Source organism: Solanum stenotomum, chromosome 7 (genome assembly GCF_019186545.1).
Source record: "Solanum stenotomum isolate F172 chromosome 7, ASM1918654v1, whole genome shotgun sequence".
NCBI lineage: Eukaryota > Viridiplantae > Streptophyta > Magnoliopsida > Solanales > Solanaceae > Solanum > Solanum stenotomum.
This window is the reverse complement of record NC_064288.1, coordinates 52,195,168-52,219,046: the sequence shown is the minus strand read 5'-3', so window position 1 is coordinate 52,219,046 and position 23,879 is coordinate 52,195,168. Positions and strand designations below refer to the sequence as shown.

The window sequence follows — 23,879 nt, the reverse complement described above, 5'->3', positions numbered from 1 at the left end:
TCCATTGGTTCAACATAGCACTATGGAAAGAAAAGGAAGAGCACTGCAAATTGCACCACATAATACATATCTTGTAATAACATCTTTTCCTTCCTTTTAGCCCGTTTCATTTCACCATTGCAGTTTTACATTAACCTCGTTACAACATTTTATCCTATGTATACAGATTGAGGTACAAGGGGTGGGGTGAATAAGCTGCAAAGATTCAAATACACATGAGATACAGGGAGGTAGTTGAGGAGGGGGGGATAATTCACAGAAACTAAGAACAAGTCTAACAATGGTGATCTCACCAGTCAATTGCTATGAACTGAGAAAGGAGCATTACAAGACGAACGGGGGTGACGACGCCGACAGCATTACTTTGCGTGGTCCAGCAACTCCACCCACCTCCTGGTTTCCTACTGGCTTATTGGATAGTCGACGTTTATAGCGCTTGAGGACGGACGCCAGGTTCTCTTTTCCTTTAGGAAAGGCTACATCCCCAGCTGCAGTGCCCGTTCGTCCCTTTCGACAGGAAATTGCCGTCTCCACGTCTTTGATCATCTCTAAGAGCATTGCTGCAGTCGTGCATTTTCCTCGGCCCTGTTTTGCTTGTGGCGGCAAGTTTCCATTTGAAATTGGAGGGGGGCTTGCCTTTTGCTGGCGGCCAACCGGAATTTGAAGACAAAAACAATGGCTCATAGGAGAACGGGGCTTCGAAAATGCCAGATCTACTATGCCCTGAAGTTGGTAAATGATTCATCAGATAAATAATAAATCTTATACTAGCAGCTATTGAGGTTGACACATTGATGTAGAACATTTCTTGAGCATCAAGACCAACTCAATTATAGCACTTTCACACTGTTCCAAGAAAAGACAATTTCAAACAAATGACCCCCACCCTACGGTTTCATGGCGTCTTTGATGCTTTTACCACTTGTTTAGCCACCTTAAAATGGAAGGACCAGGATAGTCACTACAATGTCTTTTTTGGCACGGTACAAGGTCCAACGATGAATCTAACACAAAATACGGTTATTTAAACCTTAAATGATGTGATATAAGCTTTGAAGCGGGTTTTCATGAAGGATTGTGGGATAACACCAAAAAGCATGCTTCATTTCTTCAATGCTTAAAAATAGCTTTTCATTAAAAAATTATTGAAAGAAACAGAAAACTTCCAGAATTCTGTGAATGAACAAAAGATAGATAGGATATGAGGCTTTACCTGAAGACGGTTGAGAACATAGGTATATTTGCCCCACAACTCTGGCCTACTTTCCATAAGTGAAAGCTCAAGAATTCTGTGAATGCACCACACACCGAAGCTTACAATCAGATCTACTTTCCAAACACAACCTTCTCCACAGTGAGGAACTGACATCACCAAGAACTTGGTGTAATCCATCTCTTCAGATTTTGGGGCAGAACCAGGTTTCCTGTTGGAAGAGAAGTGTGATTCACCAATGTTGGTCAACCTAATCTCCCTAGTTTCAGCTTCATAGAGAAATTTCTCTCTTGCAGCAATCCGACCTATAAGATCCTCATCAGCCCCATCATCTTGCCTAAATAACCACTCAGATCCTTCCAGTTTCAGAAGTTTCACAATACAACTTCTGAAAGACTGAAGCAGCTTAGCTTCCAAGTCAACCGTAGATGTACTCTCCTGAGCAGATGAACTCTGCACAGTTCCATGATCACCGCTACCAACATCTGGCTTACCAGCTACACCAAATTGCTCAAAAGGCTGTCTAGACCACAGGGATCCAGTCCCTGAATTGGAGCTGTACTGCAAGGAGAACGCATCTCTGCAGACTTTAGGAGAATGTTCATACCTCTGAGGACCACCTGCCCTAAGTGAACCACTCATATAGGCTTGTTCGTACGTAGATCGACCACCAGATTGTTCGAATCCCATGGAATTGTACCATTGAGCTCTCCCATCTGAGACTAAAGAATCTTGGCGAGGAACATAGCGCCCTGAGATATCAGGCAAGCTGTAGTACTTCTTAGAGTTGGCTGAGCCAGCCACGCTTTCAGCAGTTTCAGTAGAGCTAAGGTCGATAGAGGTGTTATTGGGCTGCATGGAATTATTTCGGGCTACAGGGACATTTCCAAAACCAGGTGGTGCTCGACTACTGACTCCACTCTGAGGTTTTTGCCCCGAAGCACGAGCCAATGGTTCGGCATAGTTTGACGTCAGTGATGATACAGAACGAGGAGATGGTGACTCCAGTTGCCCATTTAAATAATCAGATCCTCTTTCTTTCGCAAGTTGATTAAGGTAAGCAGTAATTTGATATCCATGCACAGTGGCAGGCTGCTGATCATAGCCAGCAGAAGTCGCTGGAATCCGCATACTAGAATAGCGCCTCTCCCCTGGGTCAAGTATGTTGCTGTTGGAACTTTGCACGTATGCACCTACTAATTTCATATGGTTAGACCACATAGAAGATGTCGAAGAAGGCTCCTTTGGGACTCTATAAGCAGAGTCCACAATGCTTGACGCAAATTGCTGCTTGGGAGAGTACATATTCGAGTTGATCAGAGACTCTGGTATCCTTGCACTCCCCAATGGAATATACGCATTGCTTTCCACTTTTAATGATGCAGGGGCAAGTTTTGGATTCATCTTTGAATCCAGACCAAGTATTATATCCAGTTTCTTGGACTTTGCTTCTGCTGTGGCCATGCCATGGTAATCAAAAAGCTGCCCCCAAAACTCATTTAGAGCTTCTGTTAACTGCCTCCTAGCTGCGCGACCAAGACCTGCTAATCTTGATAGACTTCCCGTACCACTCCCTGTGTCCTCTAGTTTTCCACTTAGACTTTTGTATGACCCCGGACCATCAGAAATAAAAGATTGAGTGTTCTCAGATACTCCTTTGATTGCCTCTTCAGGCTCCTCCCACGAATCTCCATCATCCCTGTCATTTGCTATGTCCCCTTCAATTCTGAGAGTCTTCTCTACGACATCCACAGATTCAGTATTGAAGACACTGGTATCCACAGATACAACACCAGACACCTCATTACAAACACTTTTCACACCGGAACTTGCTCCTGCTGATACAGATACCTCAGGATGACCGACAGCAGGAGCTGAAAATGTTGTTTCAGATTTGCTCTCATCAATAGTAGCCAAATGATGGACCTTTTCAAAATCCAAGAGTGATTCTGGCAAGAGTTGATCAGGATCTTTAGTTGATAAATCTGGATGGCTTACCAAGGATTTATCCACATGAAATGCACCTTCTTGCTTTTGGGAGGACCCTTCTACTAGACCAAACATAGCATTACTCGCACCAAGTTGATTACACTCTAAATATGGCTCAGGCATAGGCGTTTGCAGAAATGCCTGAGCATCAAACCTGGAACTTGCAGATTTCAGTGGAGTAACTGCTAACCACAGCATCAGACAAAGAGATAAAGAGGCTGCAATGAGGAGAAAAACGTATGGAGTAGACACACTACTCCCAATAGTCCACTTTAAATTATTAACCCAATCACTATTTCCAAATATCATCTCTATGACAAATATAATCTTTAGGCCAAGTAAGCCAATAAATGTGCCAAGAGATAAGAACTCCATTAACTGAGAAATTTTGTGAATACCCATAATTGATCTGGAAGAAGCAACTCTGAACAGGGGTATGACAGAAGATGGAAGCACAAGAGCCACCACAACCTGTGTTAATATTAGTAACTGATATAGGCCTTCAGCTCCTGAATTCCATACACAATAAAGGGCTGGGACAATGGAAATAACTCTGATCGTCACATGATGAAGCCAGCCTGGGATGTCCATTCCAAATAAGTCATGCACAACTGCTTGTCTACCAAGATCCCAAGTTAGTGGTGTAACTTGATTGGAAATAAATGTAACCAGCATTATGGTGAATGGTGCTACTGAGCTTCTGAACACCTGCATCAATAATTCACGAAAATCATTAATATCTCTAGCTCACAAAGGCCCTAGCTTAGACAGAACCATCTTTTGCTGTTTGAATCTAACCTGATCGAGCAATGACAATGTGTCCTGAAATGTCAGCAACAAAAGGCCAGTACTATAAGACACATTGGCTGCTGAATTCATCGCAGCATAGTTGACCAGGAAAATGCCACTGAATATGAAAACAATGGCAAAAAAATGGTCCTGACACAGAGCTCCCCTGGAAAGCTCTGTTGATTCCTTACCTTGCTGCAAAAAAAGAATTTATATAGAGTTAAAGACGAGATAGTCTAGTACTGATCTCACCAACACAAGTAGCAAGGAGTCAAAAAATCAAAATGCTGTGGAGTTAAGAATTATTTCTAAGCTGTGATAATTACTGAGACTAATGGAAACCATACAAATAACATGAAACATGGAAATTTCTAAAAATCTGTCATTTCAATATCCAAAAACAAATGCATCAGAAACATAAAATACTTTGGCTGCACAAAAGGACCACATCCACCGGTAATGTCAAATACACATCATTTTTTTCACAAGGGATGTTGAAGACACATCATTGATGATTTGAGCATGTCTGAACATATTCCACACTATTAGACTGTTGGAATCATGTGTATGTACCCTTGCCCTGTGAATATTGGCTCTTACGGCTCTGGGATACACATATATATTCTATAATACAGATAAACTCAGTACAGATGAAAAAGCTAAGGCAACACAAGGTCATTTTTGACATGCTCTTTAAGCTTCTCACTTCCTTCATGCCCCACCCCCTTAAAAGGGGAAAAAGGGAGAAAACACTCTTTTTGTTGTAGTTTGGTTTCTTTTTTCCTGAAGAAATAAACTCATCCACCATAAAATTATGATCCCTAGCATGAAAATCTTAACAACAATAGAGGCTTCAGAAACACGGATTGCTTCAACAGATTTTATCTCTTCAAAGAATCAAACTAAGCAACTGAGCTGATCATGGTCAAGCCAACTTAAATCCCAAGGATGAGTAGTAAGTTCAGGAATCATAATTGACAACCAAAAGATAAAAGCAAATACAGAATTCATACGATCAACATCATGAAAAACAAATCATACATGCCAATATTGTTTACTCAGGGGCTAGTGTCTGCTAATTTGTTGTGTAAAAGATTTATCAGGCCAATCTTTTTTTTCATGAAGTAAGTTGTTTTATTACTGGCATCTAGAAGATGCAAAGAGTATATAAGTAGATAAGCTAGCCCCATTACATGATAAAAGTTAAGACTTGGGAGCCAGCCACAACCAAAATATCTAGAGAAGACCTCACATGACTATGAATAGTTGAGAGTTAAAGAGCTACAAAATCTAAGAAAGCAGTAGAACTAGTTGGAACAACAAAAATAGACTGAACAAACATTTAGCCTTGAGTTATCAGGGCCCAATCTCGCATACCAATAATTATCTTAACAATAAGTCCAGTGACAGACTGTTTTCTAAGTTACAGATGTGCCTCCGTTCTGCAAGCACAGATCAATATTTATGCATGCATATGCGCAAACACACACACACACACACATGTGTGTGTGTGTGAGAGAGAGAGAGAGAGAGAAGGGACACCTGTACAATAGAAGAATGGAGGTAAAAATTGTGAGGCATAATACTTGCTCCAAGAAGACTCATCAATGCAAATGCACTCTCTCCACTAAACTTATTCAGCATACCACCAATGGAGAATGGAGTTTCAGGTTGAGTTATGACCACTCCAAAAACATAAGAGAGCAGTACAGAGCTTGCCCAGCCAACACATAAGAATTTTGCACTGCCATTGTCCTAGACATAGTATTTTGAAATCATTATTATTTATGAGAGACTAGAACTATACGACAAGAATCTGAGATAATTCAAGATGTCAATAACAGAAAGTCCAGAAGGATAGTTAGCAGTAAGACTTACAAAGAGAGAAGCAAGCAGTGGAAACAAAATGGCACCGGTTGCAGTCAGAAAAACACAGCTAAACAGGTCAATTCCAAACACAACATTAAGCCCATGTGCAGTGCCCAAAACCTATCAGAGTCAAGTGGTTGTAAGTTGATGTGCTAGAAAAGGTCATAATCTCAGAAGTCAGAGTGTACACGAATTGAAATAGTGAAACTACCATTGTGAGGTCCAAAGCAATCATCGAAACCTCAGCTTGAATTCCTAGGAATATGCATGTAACTTTGTCATATTCTTCACTGCAAATCTTTGACACCATCAAGGACAACAAAGTTATTATACATCATCGGTTAAACAAAATACAAACTAATGATTTAAGCAGAAGATGTAACTTCAACTCATGCCAAACTTAAAATAAGATGTCAATAACAATGCAAGTTTTGTTACATGCATTCTTCTTAACCAGTGTGTTGTAAGATGGAAGGACAAACTGATAGCTAGAGTTGCCAAAAGAATGACTTAAAAAAACTGGCCAACCCACATGTTCATTCCATTACTCCCCCCGCTCAATAGTGTTAGCCAACTTATAAGACACTACCGTGGGTGGGGGGGGGCTTCTGCTGGTTAAGGACCTTTGAAAGGACTAATTTGTCAAAAAAGAAATAGATGTTCACACACAAAAACAAGACACAACCATTGATCACGGTTCAAGACTTCTCTGTTCTAGCCTAGTGGACAGGTAAACCTGGTGCCTATTGTTGGAGGGAGGTGACAGGTTTCGGTGGAATTAGTCAAGATGTGCACAAGTTGGCCCAAACACCAAGTTATCAAAAAAAAAAAAGAACTGGGCATGCTATGGGTGTTCTAAATGAAACATACAAGAGCAGGAGAATCAACATCCATGCATGTTCGATTTACTAAGATTCATCACTACTTAGATACGCAATCAAAAGTTAAATTCCAATGAAAGAACACTACCTGCGCAAGATCTCGGTCTGTAACCAAGGCTATACAAGCAGACAGATACTGGCACAGAATGGCAGCAAAATTGAACAAGAGTGCTAGCATGACCAAATCAAACCCAAACCGGGCTCCTCCATCAACCATTGCAGCCCATTTCCCAGGATCAACATAGCCAACTGCAATCAGCAGCATTGGCACAGAAGCAGAAAGTACTCGCTGAAGCATGCTGGGCTGCCTATATTCTCTAGTCAGAGTTTCAGACTCCTAATTTGATTTAGATAGTTAGCAAGCCCAGAGATCGCAGTAAACTAGCACTACAACATCACGAAGCAACCCGTTTGACATGAACAAGCTCAATATTAAAATCCAACCAGTGAAGTTCCAAGTTCCGACCACACAGCTTTTCTATGTAGCAGCTGCAGCTCCAACTGTAGACTGTAGCTCAATGTAGCACGGGTAGAACTGGATACCAAAACCCCTCGTAATCTCTGGAGAATTTTGAGCAAGTTTGCACCCAAAAGCAATGGACATGAAGAACTTGACAAAAGCAATTTATTAAGAGTCTTTTCAAGCTGCTAAAATCAACCAACTCCAAACAAGAAATTTGAGAAGTGCGCCTTATAAAGATGGAAGTCTTTTCGAGTTGCTAAATCCACCAACTTCAACCAAATACACCGCATTAACACCTTTGCATCCGTCAATAAACCGATTGCCGATTCTGATTTCTGAATTGAGTTAAATACCAAAGCTTCAGTCAAATGTCCAAATTGTAGTTACAGAAAAATAACTAGGCAACCATGACTATCAAACACTTAAAACAGCTGGAGAAGCATTATTATCCAAATTAAAACTATTTACATTGTTAATCCTAGTTAAAAGACAAAAATGCTGAAGTGAATAAACTACCCAACAGAAAAAAATTAGATCTTTCACGACCTAATATACATCATCAATACATCACAGTGTCCTGTAGCGCGAGAAACATGGATCACAAAAACATGGCAAATGAACACTTTCACTGAGATCACAATTCACAAACCAACCCAGCATTATTCATATATTTCAAAATTAGTCAACTTGCCCAAAAAAAAATGTAAGCACTCAGTAAACTCCATGTTACAGCCTGGCATCTAAAGCTAAACATGATTGCTTTAACAAAAATCTCCTGCATTTTGAAACAAAAAAAAAACTTCAACTTGACTTCAAAAGCAATACTACTTTTCAAAAAGAAAAGAAGAGAACTGCAAATGAAACACCTTCTCCTCCTCAACCATCCAGATCTTCATTACACAAAACAACAAAACCCCATCAAATTTATCCAATAAAAAAAGATCAAATTTTTTTCCAACCCAAAAACCAAAACCCCATAAATAACACTTCTCCAACCTTTTTAACACAACCTAATACAACAAATCAAAACAATCAGCTAAAAACTCAATACCCACTTCATCGGATCTGATACAAACATGACCTATAAAGACCAAAAAAAATTTCAAGATTCCAAAACAGATAATCCTTATACCTATATCTAAACATACCCATAACAGTAAAATAAAAAAATAATAAAATTTACCCAAGTGGGTGTGTAGACCATTAGGGTTTTCCATTTCTTTTTTATACCTTCTTCAAATAGTTTTCCTTCCTTTTCTGGATGGGTTTTCTTCAGTCTTCTTCTCTATATATATTTCAGTGCTCAGAGTTCAGATCAGAAGCTTTTAAGAAAAGCACTAATATCTATATATACTACTAAGAGATAAAAGAGAGGAACCTGTACGTAATACATATCCTAGAGAGATGGAGAGTTATGGTATGTGAGCTGTGAGTACTGTAGAAAGAGAAACTATATATATATATATATATATTATAGGGAAAAAGGGATCATGTAACGGGGTGGGTAGGGTCTTAAAGCTATCTTGGAGAGAGAAAAAGGTGAGGAGGTTTCACTTCACTAATGTGAGTCCAAAAGCTATGAAGAAGAAAAGTGAACTAAAAAGATAGTTTTATTTTCTTTGTTAGTATCTTTTTTTTCTTGAAATTCCTTTTAATGGTTTTTTAACGGTTTTTTTCTCCATTATGTTCAACATAGATACGTGAACAAATACAGTATATTAAGGCGTTTGAGAGAATCATATCGAAGGAATTCGGTAAAAGTTGTTTTATTACTATATTTTTCATTTGTATCTTTTCGTTCAGTTTTACCTGCCAAGTTCAGAATTTCGCGCGCTAGTTAGTTGGGTTTTTTTGTTTTATTGTCGTATCTCTCGTTTTAACCTTTTTCGTTTATTTTTATTTGTTAAGTTTAAGATTTTGTGTATTCACGGAAGAATAATAATTAATATAAGTATTTATTATAATATTCATATTAATTGATATTTATTTTTAGGTTTTGAAAAAGAATTTGGAGAACAAATTATTAATGTTAGAAGTTAACTATTAAAAGGATATATTATTTTATCATCAAGCAACTACTGTAAAATCTCACTAAATTAATATAGGTAGGATCATGAAATATTATTATTTTGTAGAGGTATTATTTAATCGATAAATTATATTTATTAATTTAAAGAGTGTTTAGTGTTTTGAGATTCAACCTTGTGATGCTGGAATAATAAGAGTTTTTAAGATGTATTATCGCAATAAATTTTATCATAGGATATTAGAAGTCTATGAAGTGGGACAAATAGATCTAGGAAAGATTAATGTTTTGGATGCTATCAATTTTGCAATTCCGACTTGAACAACAAATGTTCAGCACCTAACAGTAGCAAATTGTTTTCAACACTGTAAATTCGTTGGGGGAATGGAATCTCACAGAATTTGAATGAACCTACTTGTGAAAACGTCATTCATGAACTTGAGGTCATGATTAATGATCTCAGTTACCGTAGTAAAATGAACGCCAATAACCTGTTGATTTACCTAGATGCAAATGATACATGTTTAGAGGTCTAGAGCTTAGAAGTAATTGAGGATATCATCGGAAAAAAAAACAATATTGATGATGAAGTTGGAGATGATACAATACATTTGAAGCTAATGACGCGTAAGGAACCACTTATTGCATCTAGAACTCTTCACAATTTTATGGTACAGTTCAAAAAGACAACACCGAAATTTTTGGATACAATAACTAAAGTTAGAGATGCACTTCAACTAGAATTAAATTTTAACAAAAAACAAAACACTAGAGAATCATATTTCACTAAAAGAAATATTAATTTATAATATTAATGGGGTCATATATTTATATAGGGGTCTCCTGAAAATATATTATCGAAATGTGTGCTTTTTTTCATTGGTCCAAGTCGGGACCGGAGGAAAATATTATCTTAGAGAGATTATTAATTTAACGAGTATTAATAATAATCAAATTTCAATTTTTAATATGACCCTATTAACAAAATAATTTCTTAATAAATATTTTTTAAAGATTGTATCAACTCAGAAAAATAATAGAATCGTCAATATCCGCAATTCAATAAGATAGCGTTAAAATTTTCGAAGCCCAGTTTAAAAGAAGTCTTTTTGAATAGAGAAAAAAACACTTGTATCCTAAAAAAGTAAAATATTTACCCTTAAATGCTTCATTACTTTCATACCCCTCATTTTTATTTTAAAATTGCATATATCAACAAAAATAAAATGTGCGTTGACATCTGTCAGCGGCCACCCTTTTTTTCCTCTCTAATACCATTACAATATATTATAGCATATGAAATATACTCTAATGGTATTAAAGAGTAACTAAACAGTGTCTTAATTGAAAGATTGTTTCTTTCTCCTTCATACCATCAAAGTATAACACACTTTAATTTGGTGATATTAATGAGTAATTGAATAATGTTTTCAACGAGGTTTGCTTTCGTCCTTCGATGAGGTTAATCAATCATCCATGATACTATTACGGTATATCTACATAATGTCGTGGTATCATTGATGTATGTTTCAATTCTTTAATACTTCAATTTAAAAAATATAAAAATATATTTTTCTGTTAATTTAGAGTTTACTAAATAAGATTGGGACTTTAATAAATTTCTCTTAATTATTTTTTATTTATTTCCTTAAAAAAGAGTCAAATCTTATATGATACCGATAGGGTATTGGTATAAATATACCAACAGCGTATCACAGAGGATTACACTCAATCATATATGATACCGATATGGTATCAATATACCGACGGAGTATCACAAAGAATATATTTCTACTAATTTAAAGTTTGATAAATAAGATTGTGACTTTAATAATTCTCTCTTAATTTTTCTTATTTATTTCTTAAAAAAAGAGTTCAATCCTATATGATACTGATAAGGTATCAATATACCGAAGGAGTATCACAAAGGATTGATTAAGCTTAGGCCTATATGATACTGCTATGGTATTAATATACCGACGGAGTATCATAAAGAGTATATTTTCTAATAATTTATAGTTTAATAAATAAGATTGTGACTTTAATAATTTTCTCTTAATTATTTTTTATTTATTTCTTAAAAAAGAGCTCAATCATATATGATACCGACACGGTATCAATATACCGACGGAGTATCGTAGAGGATTAAGCTCAGTCTTATATAATATCAATATGGTATCAGCAATATACCAACGAAGTATCACATATGATTGATTCATAGTAGTGATGTGGACATCATGCGCGATATAAGAAAGAAAAAAAAGGGTAAGCAGGTAAATAGTTTGGGTCATGAATTCAAAAAAAATGAACAAACAGATAAATAGTTTAGGTCATGGATCTATTAAAGAAATATAATTTGGGTTAAGTCCAATTTAAATAAATAGTTTTACGATTAAGTCTATTTTATGTAGTTTTCCCTTTTGAATAAATTCTCCTAGCTTGTGGGTCTTAAATGAAGTTAAGGTTGGATCTGTCTGCGGACCAAATAGTGAAATTTAGAAAATATAAAAAAATTTAAAAGAAGATAGAATATTCTATTATGAGTAATATGAGGTGCTCAAACTCAAAGTTTACTTATAATGGATAGAATAATATAAAAAAAAGGAAAATATTTTATTGTGAGATAACAACAAAGTTAGATTATATTCCTAGTTATCCAATTATTTTATTACTCTTTAACGGTTTAATTTTCTTATTAATATTTCTCTACAATTCAAATAATATTTGTTAATAATATGTTAACATTTAACAATGTCAAAAGTCTGATTCAATTTTGGGAAAGTTTTATACGCAATAAAATTATTTTCCTATAAAATTGTATTCAATATATTTTTGTAGAATGGTAAAGATTTTCAATTGAAGTCAGACAATTAAATCTTTTAAATTAAATTTGAAGTAAAAATCACCAAATTTATATTAATAACATCATTGAATCAATAAAAGGGCATCATATTCAATTTAAATATACTGAAACCACCACATTAACACGAAAAATTCCTGTACAATGAGAATTATTAGTGAAAGTTACGAATAATTAGTACGATAAGTATACAATTAAAATTACTCTATTTGTGAATTTGTGAATTGATTAACAACCATATTATATTGTCTTGTAAGTTTTATGTTGGTATTTTTATATTAAAATTAAAAAGTTAGAATACTAAAAGTAATGAGAGGTGGCCAAACACAAAGTTTGCTTATAATGGATAGAATAATATATATATATATATATATATATTGTAGTGTGAGATTACAACAAAGTTAGATTAATATTGCTAATTATCCTATTATACTATCACTGATACTTTCTTGCGCAAATTCAAATTTAATAAAATTTCAATATAGATAAGGAATACGTTACAAACTTAAACAATTGTGTTGTTTGAGATTTTCCTTTTGAACAATAATTGACCTACTATATATGATGTTCTCAAATAGTGTTACTAAATGATTGTGTCAGAATACAGTGCATATATTGTGTCAAATTTATAACGACAATTTACAGATGAATGACTATATTTGACACTCCTATTTGGTTATGACTATTGCATTATTTGAATTCAAAATAATAAAAATAAATTTCTGTTTTGTTTTTAAAGTCAGTCGTCTACAAATAGGGGGTGTATTAGGGGTGGGTGGGGGTCTTTTTGTCTATTTTTACTTATCAAGTGTAAAACTTTTAAAAAATTACCATGAGGAGTAAAAATAATATTAATTCTCTCTTACTTTTGTGATGGATTTTAAGTCCAAATAAAATTCTTTAAAAATAAAATATATTGTGTGTGTGATGATAAATATAGATCGAGTTATTGAGAGGTTTGCTTTCTTTATTCAACCGTTTGTGTCATTATGTGAGAATATTTAGTTCAATCAAAGATATATGGTAGATAAAAGTAATTTCGATAATTTAAAGAAATTATTTTTATTTTAATTTGACTCAATAAGTAGGTATCGATGGATCTTGCATAATGTGGTTGATGATTGTTTCATTGCTTCTTTCTACAGTTCAGTAGTTGAGTGATCATATTTGACATTTCTTTCTCTTACGATTAGTGCACTATTTAAACCTGAAACAACAACAAAAAAAATTGGCTTTGCTATTAAAGTCATCATATGTAGTTTAAAAAGTTAAGCAGTTGAGTGATTATATTTGACATCTCTTTCTCATACGATTAGTGCACTATTTAAATCTGATACAACGAATATAAATTTAACTTCGCTTTCAAAGTCATCATATGTAGTTCTAAAGAATTTTTTCGTTTTGATGAGTTGTCTATTGACAAAAGTGAAAATAAATTTTACAAGCTAATTGTTATATTGCTATCACGATTCACATGTTTTATATGTGCAATTTGTGTGATCGGTAAAAATTCTTTAAGATAATTCTTATCAATCGAGATAAAACTCATCCAATTTAGCTAAAGGACTATGTTATAATTTATTTTTTGAAAAAAAAAGGCTTGTTCATTTTTTTTTATATAGACATAACTTATCTACATTAATAATGATCTATCTCATTCTTATTTAGATTTTAATAATTTAATAATTACTCTATGAAGGAAAGGTTTGCTTATTATGCATCCATTGTTTATATCTATAACGAATGAATTTTTTTATTTATTTCTCTCCACATACCAGTTATCTAAATTTAATTCAGTTTATTTTCAAATTTGGAAAAAATAATATTACTCTTGAATAGTCTCATAAATACAAAATATTCTTGATATATATCATTATTATTATTTTATTTATTAAACGGAGAAGAGTCAAAAATGCCCCTTAATTATTGAAATGGTATAAAACTATCTTTCATCCACTTTTTGGTCTCAAAATACCCCCGACATTAATCTTTTGACTTAAAAATACTCTCAATATAAACATTTGGCTCATATTTGCCCTTATTTTAAACAAATCTCCTTAAAGTAAAATTATTTATATATTTATTATGTTGCCTAATCTGATTGGTCCAAATTTAAACATTTCTAAAATAAATAATAAAAACTACATATGATTTATATTTTGACTTGATACGCTTGAAAATAATATTTTTAAAAAATATCAATTTCATGATATCTTTCTATTGGCCTATTTAAATCAACCTCAAATTTATCATTATCCAATTCATAACTGGGATCTATTAAAATTCGTATTCTCCCTATCTGGTTGTCAATCTAAAATAAGATTATTATTTTTTGTTAATATAAAATTTTTATCAATTAACCAATTGTCTGGTTCATGCCTTCTTTTTTATTCTTTTTTAATCTCTTATTCTTAATTAGGATATCAATGATACAAACTTGAAATAAACTCACATATTCACATTCTTTTAATTTGTATTATTTTCATGGTGGGCGGGGATAGAAAAAAAAAGTTATTTTTTTAAATTTTGGTTATACACAAGAAAAATTATAGTATATGTACATAGTTACTTAATTAAATCATCTATTAACCTAGTTAGTTATAAATGAATATCGTCGGTATTTTTTTCCCGTGTTTGATTTGTCATTACTTGAAAATAATTAAAATTTAAAATGGTGGACAAGATCCAAGAAGAAGAAAAGGGGACAAACATACCCTTGAACTATTATAAATGGTATGTCAGTACCCTCCGTTATACTTTAGTGCTATTCATACCCTTATCGTTGATATTTTAGATTGTGTATCAACTAAATTTAATAGAGGGACATGTGGCTTCATCTAAATGTTTCAACTAAATTTATTTTAATTTTTTTCAATAAACTAAAAACCTATGGCCATAATCAAACCCACTCATGACCCGATAATTTAAAAAGCCATACCCAAATCACCAACTTTCTGGTCCAACCCATCTCTCTCTAACATTTGCGAATCGAAGGACTTGTTATTTCAACACAAGGGTGATGCAGAAATGGTGAATACACCATGGAAGCAATAGTGAAAATACATCGAAGGAAATAAAAGTGACGGAAACTTTGTAGCCATTATTTACCCAAATTTGCTTAAGATAAATGGGTGATGGGTGGGTCATATGGGTGGGTTTTTAATTTATAGATAAAAAATAAAATAAATCTAGTTGAATCGTTTAGATGAAGCCAGATGACCATCCGTTAACCTTAAGGGGTCGTTTGGTTTGAAAATGAGTTATGATAGGATAAGTTATGTTGGGANAGCAATAGTGAAAATACATCGAAGGAAATAAAAGTGACGGAAACTTTGTAGCCATTATTTACCCAAATTTGCTTAAGATAAATGGGTGATGGGTGGGTCATATGGGTGGGTTTTTAATTTATAGATAAAAAATAAAATAAATCTAGTTGAATCGTTTAGATGAAGCCACATGACCATCCGTTAACCTTAAGGGTATAAACAACCTAAAATATTAATTGTAGGGATATGAAATTAGCCCTAAAGTATAATTGAAGGTACTGACATACCATCTATAATAGTTCGGGGGTATATTTGTCCTTTTTCCCAAAAATAAAAGACAGAGGAAGTGGAGCGGGGAAAGGGGGTGAGTGTAGATAATAGAGAATAATTTTTTTTATTTTTAATTTACTATGGAATTTAAAATCAATCCAATCATACGAGTTCATATATTACATAATTTTTTAAATTATTTTAATGGAGAAAGGCCTAAAATTCCCTTAAACTGTGGAATTTGGTATAAATTTACCATTCATCCACCTTATGAGGATAGCCCATTAGAAAAAAGGTATTTTTGAGCCAAAAAGTTGACGTCTGGGGTATTTGGAGGTAGAGAGATGAACGAAGAGTAGTTTTGTACCAAATCATATAGTTGAGAGGCATGTAACAACCCAAAATGGACATGATGTCACTTGTCTATTCTCACCAAGACAAGTCAATCTTTGTTTGTAACAAATTTCCTTAAACGCTGAAAATCAACTGCAAGCAAAATAAATAAAAGAAAAAATGTTTTTTTTTATTGATGAATCGTTGTGAGTACAATTATGTTGTTCTCTTGATTCTCTCTCCTAAGATTCTCCAAGATTTGAGGGCCTTCAATAGCGTATTTCTCGAAATGTTGGATGATGTAGACCTCCTTGATTGTCGATCTCCGAGAACGTCGAAAAACGCTTCGTCGTTTCAAGTCGATCTCTAGAAAGAACTCCATTGATGACTCCTTCGAAGAGTTAGTTGATGGTATAACTTCCTCCAATTGCAGAATGCTTGTTGAAGAGCTTTCTTGATGCCCTTTGAATGTCATGTCTATCCCCTATTTATAGTTGTAAGGAGTGGACAAGGTTGCTTGTGATTGGCCAAAGGATGTCATTTTGACACTTGGCGCATTGTGATTCGTTCTTGCATTTGACTGGGACTATCACCTCATTTGGACATGTGGCGTCACCTTGTTGGTCTTCGATGCCTAATCATTATGACACGTGGCATGAGTTTGGGCATCAAATTGAAATGGACCTTGGACTTGAATTTAATAAAAATAGACTTATTTATTTGTAAAGCCCAAATTAATCATTTAACCCAAATAAACATGAATTTAATCCAAATTTTGTATGAATTAAATCCAATAAAATTTGTGTGTTTACAGTCTCAACCCAACAAAATGAAAGAAACGTGGAAAATAAAACAAGAGCAAGAGAAAAAGCGAAAAACTTATTCATTCTATGATAACCCCAAAACCTGATTGTCACGTGTACAAACCACTAATACATGAAGTGAGGAAATGAAAATAAGTATAAGTCTCAATGTCTTTGTTTTTCAAATAGAACAAAGTATAACGAAAAGAAAAAAAAAGGGTCCATCGAGATAACAAGCAACTACCTCTCAAGTCCTTCAACAAGCATCGAAAATAGGAGAAGAGGAAGAGCAATCACATTGAACCGGGCTCGAAACCTACACAATTGTAGAAGCAAGGAGTGAGTACCTAACAACATGATACTCAACAAGCAACCTAATAAACAAAGCAAACTAGCTAGAAATGAAATACTTCTTTCATCCCAACCGTACCTTTTAAAACTACAATCTGCATAGAAATCAATCCAACTACACAATTCACAAGGCTTAACCACACAGTTCAATAGTCACAGTTTAACAACCAACACGTATTAAGTATGCTAATCACAAGTAACAAGTATGTCAATCATAAGTAACATGTAGGTCAATCCCAATTATCAAATGCATAATAGTCAACTCTTATTGGAACAATTTTCCTTCGGCACAATGTCACTAGCCGGAACCATTTTTCATCGGCTTTATATCACATCATTAGTCGAAACCATTTTTCATCGACTTTATATCACATCACTAGCTGGAATCATTTCCCATCGACTTTATATCACTAGCTAGAATCATTTTTCATCAGCTTTATATCACATCACTAGTCAGAACCATTTACCATCGACTTAATATCACATCACTAGGCCGAACCATTTTCTATCGGCTTTATATCACATCACTAGTTGGAATCATTTTTCATTGGCTTTATATCACTAGCCAGAACCATTTTCCATTAACTTTATATCACATCACTAGCCGAAACGATTTTCCATCGGCTTTATTTCACTACCCGAAACCATTTTACATTGGCTTTATATCACTAGTCGGAACCATTTCTCACCGACTTTGTATCACATCACTTGTCGGAACCATTTTCCTTCAATATAATATCACTAGTCGGAACAGTTTTCATTTGCTTTATATCACATGTCTCAACATGATGTACAACAATCAATGCACAAGAAATTTCACACCATAAAAAAAAGACAACATTTCAAGTGATTCAAGTCCACATTAACGGCATCAAAGTATTTTATCAATCAATCAAATAGGGATCACAACAAGGCAAATCACAAGCATTATGATCAACACCTTGCATTTTCACTAACCCATTTTTTATTCATTTAGGTTAATCAAATGGAACAATGAAGTCATCATCTAATTACCATTACTCCCCAACACACACAATGAAGAAATACATGATTCTACTAGATTTACAAGATTTGGGAGATGACTTGTCTTAGTTTAATCAAATAGTCAATCCAAGACTTGAGTCTTCCCTTTCCGAATAACGTCCAAAGCCACACAATCTAATTCAATCAATTAGTCACAATAAGATTATGGAAATAACGATACCCATATCATACTCTTTAAAAGATAGGTCATTCAACTTTAAAACCAAATTTTGAAAATGAGGTTTGAATCCGAAAATCTTTACTTGAAGAAGTTACCCAAGGCATTTGGAACTCATCGGTGAAAACTATTTCGAAAAAGAACTTAAAATTAGTTCACGATCACCATTTTCAGTTTAGAACTCAAGTTCTTGAAAAAACTTGTCATTTGCCAATCAAAATCTCAAGATTTGATGTTAGAATCCACAAATAATTAAATGAAATTGAAGTTTTAGGGTTACAAAAGCTTACCCAAAAGATTTAGCACAAGAAATCTTTGCAAAATCGCTTCCAAGATTTTTGCCAAGCTCAAAAATGAAAAATGGGGCTTAAATCCCAAAATTTCAGAGCAAAAACTCTTTTCTAATGTTGCAACCCCGCCCAAATGGCCAATCTTGCTTTTGCGCCGGTCTTCGCTAAAGCAAAGATCGCAAATGCAAAGGCCTTTCACAAACGCGAAGACTGCAAAACCTGAAACATCATTCAACACAAAAATTATCAAAAGGACCCTCAAGATTTGATTGAAATTTTGTACACACAAATCAACTATGCAATTTGGCTGTACTCGACGTTCCGAACTTAATGAAACTATCGAAATATGAATCTGAGGTGTCCTCGATCCGATATTCTTGAAAGTCACAAGAAATGAACATAACGCCTAAAAAGATCAAAACAAACTCGGGACTTATGAAAAATCAACCAAGACTTCACTTAAGCCTAAAATCATCCCTTGAATCCAAAGGAATTCTCAAAAATATGATCCAAGCATTCGAACCACAAATGTTGACCAAAGTCAACCAAAAGGTTAAAATTTCACAAATTTCCAAACTTAGGACCTCAAATTCTAAAAAAAACTCAAAATTTGAAATCGATAACTCTCATAGACCAATTTACACATTCTGGGACTGATGAAATCGATGGAATTTCATTCGACACTCGAAACTCTAAAAGACACCGAAAACCACTTTATAACAATTTTAGTCTTGCAAACTCAAAACTTGCAAAAATTCACAACTTTTTACTCAAAGTTCGAACCCAACTTCCACAACTGAAACAAAAATAACTTAGGGTCAATATCGGAAGGACAAATTGGTAATTTCACGAAAATAAGCACAAATGACCAATCGAGTCATTACTTTTTAGGCCTTTCGCTGAATATTAAATTGTATGTGTATGATGAGGAGTGGAATGAATGTTAATAATTTTTTGTCATAAATAATACATATAGTTTTGGTGGTTTGGTCATTGAATGGAGAAAAATCTTACTTTATCTCTTTTTCGATATCAAATGTTTATATTTGATGGATGAAATTATTTTATTTATTTTTCTCCAAATATTAGTTGCTTATATATGTAATACTTTCCATCTCGATAAATAATAAGTATAATTTTTTAAAAAATAATTATTAGTATATCTCGATTCTCAACAAAGGCGATTATTAAATGGAAAAGCCTAAAGCTTGACTAATCCTCAGGTAATGTTATTTTTGAATTCATTTTTACGTACCTCTCGAAGGGGTTAACCTAGACAGGAACAACTCGCTCTGATACCACTTGTTAGGATCAAACACTTACCATCATGCTATAAGTTATAGCTAATTATAGTAAGAGGGTGTTTGGATTGGCTTAAAAGTTGGTCAAACCTACTTTTGAGTTAGTTTTTACTTTTGGAAGTGTTTGATAAATATAAAAATAACTTAAAATAAGTCAAAAATGACTTAAAAAAAGTTAGGAAGTGTTTGACAAGGTTAAAAGATAACTTTAAATAAGTTTAAAATGACTTAAAATAAGTTAAAAATCAAAAGTACGCCTCCCTCTACTTTTTATTTTTTGACTTAATAGTCATTTAAGTTTGACTTTTTATTTTTCACTTAAAAGCTACTTTTTTGAGTCAATCCAAACGGGCTCTTTTTATTTTTTAACTAAGTCCACTAAACAAGCATCATGTTCAATCATAACTCTGAGACGTACTGCATCAACACCCTTTGTGGTCCTTGCCATGATGTTAACATAACCCAACAAACAACACTTGTACGTGCTTTGCTCATGAAAATAATAATAAAAACTTACCAACAAGGGACCAGTGGAGTGATAAGTACTCAATCCTTAATCACAGGTCTTGGGTTTGAGTCCCTTAGAATACAAAGTCCTCTTTGTTTGGGAGAGCATTTGCCCTCAATGTGTAACTTTTTTATGCAAATTCAAATTTAATCAGGCTCCAATATAAATACCGAACATCGAATGTGAAATAGGAAAATAAAACCAAAAAAAAAAATTTAAATCTACTTTCTCACTTATTTCCTCAAAATTTATCAACTCATTTACCAATCTTTGCATATAAATTTCATTAATTCATTATTACTAGTATTATTTTTACCGTGCAGATGTAACATTTTTCACAACTTTTATAATGAGTTTTTGAAAATTTGCATGAAATTTGTTGAGAATTTTCTTATTTTCACGATGATTACTTTAATATAGACTAATGTGAAACATGTTTTTCTTTTGCTTTTGTCAATATTGTCAATACCTAAGTGAATTTAATTCTGTAATGGTCAATATGTATAAATTTGAAAAAATATTCCAAAACGACATAAATATTTTTTCATTTTCTTCCTTTTACCCTGCTTTTTTTCAAAAAAAATTTATCGTGTAAAGAGTTTGACAATAAAAAAAGAAAAAAGATAAAAATAATGGTGTAGATCTTTTTTCATATATTTTTTTTAAAAAAAATTCAACCCCAACCAAAACAAATTCTCTGCCACTACAATACATGTACTTTTTAAAGAACATTTATCAAACTTTAAACCTTTTTTTTTCTACAACTCAATTCTTTTGTGAGTTATAAAAGCTCATATATAGAATTGTGTTGAAAAGGTTTTTATAATCCTTTTATTTTTCTTTTTTGTTTTTTAAGCCAAGATAGGTGAGAAAGTTCGATCCAACAAGTTACATGAACAAAAAAGTACAAAATAAAAGTTTAGTTTTAATTATCATAGTATTTGTCCAATAAGGAATTAAATTAATATAATTCGTTACACTTTACCATGTAGTTTCCTTATTTTAATACCAACGTATAAAATCTTCAATAAGATAGTATAGTGTTTGATTGGTTGTATAAGAAAAAGAGACAGTGATCAAAAACACTTTTAAATTATCAATTTTTTTCTAAGTTTTCAATTAAATTATCGTCAATTATTTATCAACATACGGCTTACAATTAATTAATCAATTATCATGTAGATAAAATTTTATGGGCAAATTTGTTTGTCACACGCCTTTTGACAATTATATTCAAATACTGGATATAGTCAGCTTTGAGGTGTATTTTGATAGACTTTATAATACATGTATTGTGTTATATATGCCTTGTATAATTTTATCTGGGACATGATGTGGAATAGTAATAATTAATACGTGTATTAATTATGCGGGTATTACTCTATTTAAAAATAAAAATATCATGAAAAAATAAATAATGCATATATATAAGAATCTTGAAGGGTAACCTTGGGCTTGATGAACTGGTAGTGTTATTGTCGTGTGATTGAGAGGTCATGAATCCAATCCATAGAAACAACATCTTGTAGAAATACATAATAAAGTTGCTTACAATAGACTCTTGTGATTCGATCATTTTCCAAATTTCGCGCATAGCAAGAGATTAATGCACTGAATCACCCTATTTACCTTTGATAATCTCTGTCATTATTGATCACAAACAATTATATTTATCATTATACCTTGCATAAACAAATTTTACATTATAATCCCTCCCTAATTAACTGATATGTGGACGAAAACGACCCTTTAGAATTTGATGTATCAAAATCTTTAAAGTTCTTATACTTTACCACAAAGTCTCCAATTTGTGAAAAAGAGAGCAAAAATAAAAAAAATTGGGGAGGAATCTATGTTAGTGTCCGATACTCATTTTAAAATTTGACTTGTTAAAATTTGCATCGAGTAACTTCGTTTGACAAAACGCTCCCTAACTAGAAGATCTCGTTCTTACGACTCAAACCGATGATCGCTTATTAAAATATGAAAGGTACATACCATTACATCATAGCCTTTGGTGATCCTCAATATCTTTTTCATATATAACATTATTGAACTTTAAACTCTCTTTTCACAAATTATATTTGTTTTTGATAATTTTTTATTGTCTTGGTGACTCTTAATCGTTGACTTACATTAGATATTTTGAACAAAGTCAACTTGTTTATTTTGTTATTTATTTGAACAACCAAAAAGAAAAAAAATTCAATATTTGATATTTTAACAATCATTGACCCTATCAAAGGGTGGAGTAGGAAGAACATTTCCAAATGCATGGGGAAATGCTAACTAATTAAAGTTAAAACGAAATAATAATTACATAAAAGAGAGGAAAAAAATTAATTAAGGTTATTATTTATCCCCCCCTCCCTTTTTTAAAAAATAAATAAATAAAATCTATTAGGCACATGGCACAATTGGCTTTTCATTACATCCAAACAACAATTGATCAATATAATACAATATAATATAATGTATTATTAACATTATTAGGCCACAAAATAGTATAAATTATAACACCCAAATTAAGGACTAGTTAAGTGTACCAGCCAAATGAATAAGATCATAAGCTATGTTCATTGAATCTTTTAGGGAACAAATCCTATACAAAACTCAGAAAAATCTGATTCTATAACTTAAATGTTTCCTTGAAAATATACAAAACTAAGTAGTATAAAAGTATTGGTCGCAAAATATTGTGGTGGTACGATAAATTCAAATTAGAGATCAGATCTTGAAATTGAGACCTGAAAATAGGATCAATCGTCTTTAATAGCTATGAAGTGTTTATTAGTCAAATTGCGACTTTCTTGCGTAAGTTTAAAATAGTCTATATCAAACGCTCAATGAAAATCAATATATAGTTATGTACTCTTAATCCATCCATTATCAATATCGTTAATAAATAAAGTGTTGATCAAACGTTTTGACAAGGTCAAGGGTACTCTTTGAATCGAGTTAGATGAGAACATGATCGTCTTAATTATAAATAACACTTAGTTTCTAAAGTGAGACATTTCGATACAAACCTGAAATAGTCGAAAAGAAAAGAAAAACCAAAAATTACTAGCAAAGTATTGTTAGTCCATCCCTTTTGGGCAGTTAACAATACCGTTAATCAATCTGACCAAACATGATAGCTCCAAGAATCTAGTTTTCTGTTTGTTTTTATAATTAAATTTTTTACAAATTTTTTTTTACATTATATTGGATTGAGATTTTTGGGGTTTCGAGCAAATTTTCTCTAGTGAATATTGAATAGTTTTGTTTCATTTTAAGATTGGTTGATTCATCATTCATTGCATGTAAACCTATAAATATTTAACATATTCAAAATCTTGTCCCTGTGTTTAATTTAATGATTAAGCAAATAATATTAATATACATGTTTTGATTAATTTTGTTATAAATGTAGAGATGTTGTGACCTAGGGGACACTCATTATTTGTAATTGTAAAATGTACAA

General features: G+C 33.0%; 1 protein-coding gene across 2 annotated transcripts; it reads right to left on the bottom strand.

The window, feature by feature from the left end:
* Positions 1–69: 69 nt before the first annotated feature.
* On the bottom strand, positions 70–8,672 carry LOC125871822 (ethylene-insensitive protein 2). Of its 2 annotated transcripts, none has more exons than XM_049552501.1 (8): positions 8,435–8,672; positions 6,830–7,539; positions 6,072–6,158; positions 5,870–5,980; positions 5,534–5,746; positions 4,001–4,186; positions 1,214–3,910; positions 70–723 (listed from the first exon to the last, which is right to left on the bottom strand). In XM_049552501.1, exons 2-8 carry the CDS (start codon positions 7,037–7,039, stop codon positions 325–327), a joined length of 3,903 nt encoding a protein of 1,300 aa, XP_049408458.1. In that variant the 5' UTR covers positions 7,040–7,539; positions 8,435–8,672; the 3' UTR covers positions 70–324. The 2 variants fall into 2 exon arrangements, with proteins under 2 accessions (XP_049408458.1, XP_049408459.1); XM_049552502.1 differs by having other exon boundaries at positions 8,388–8,657.
* Between the last annotated feature and the right edge of the window lie 15,207 nt (positions 8,673–23,879).

Coding starts and splice junctions, on each gene's coding strand:
- LOC125871822 (XM_049552501.1), bottom strand. CDS start 7,039: ATGCTTCAGCGAGTACTTTCTGCTTCTGTGCCAATGCTGCTGATTGCA. Junction 6,159..6,829: donor CAGACCGAGATCTTGCGCAG/GTAGTGTTCTTT, acceptor ATGGTGTCAAAG/ATTTGCAGTGAAGAATATGA. Junction 3,911..4,000: donor CATTGTCATTGCTCGATCAG/GTTAGATTCAAA, acceptor TTATTGATGCAG/GTGTTCAGAAGCTCAGTAGC.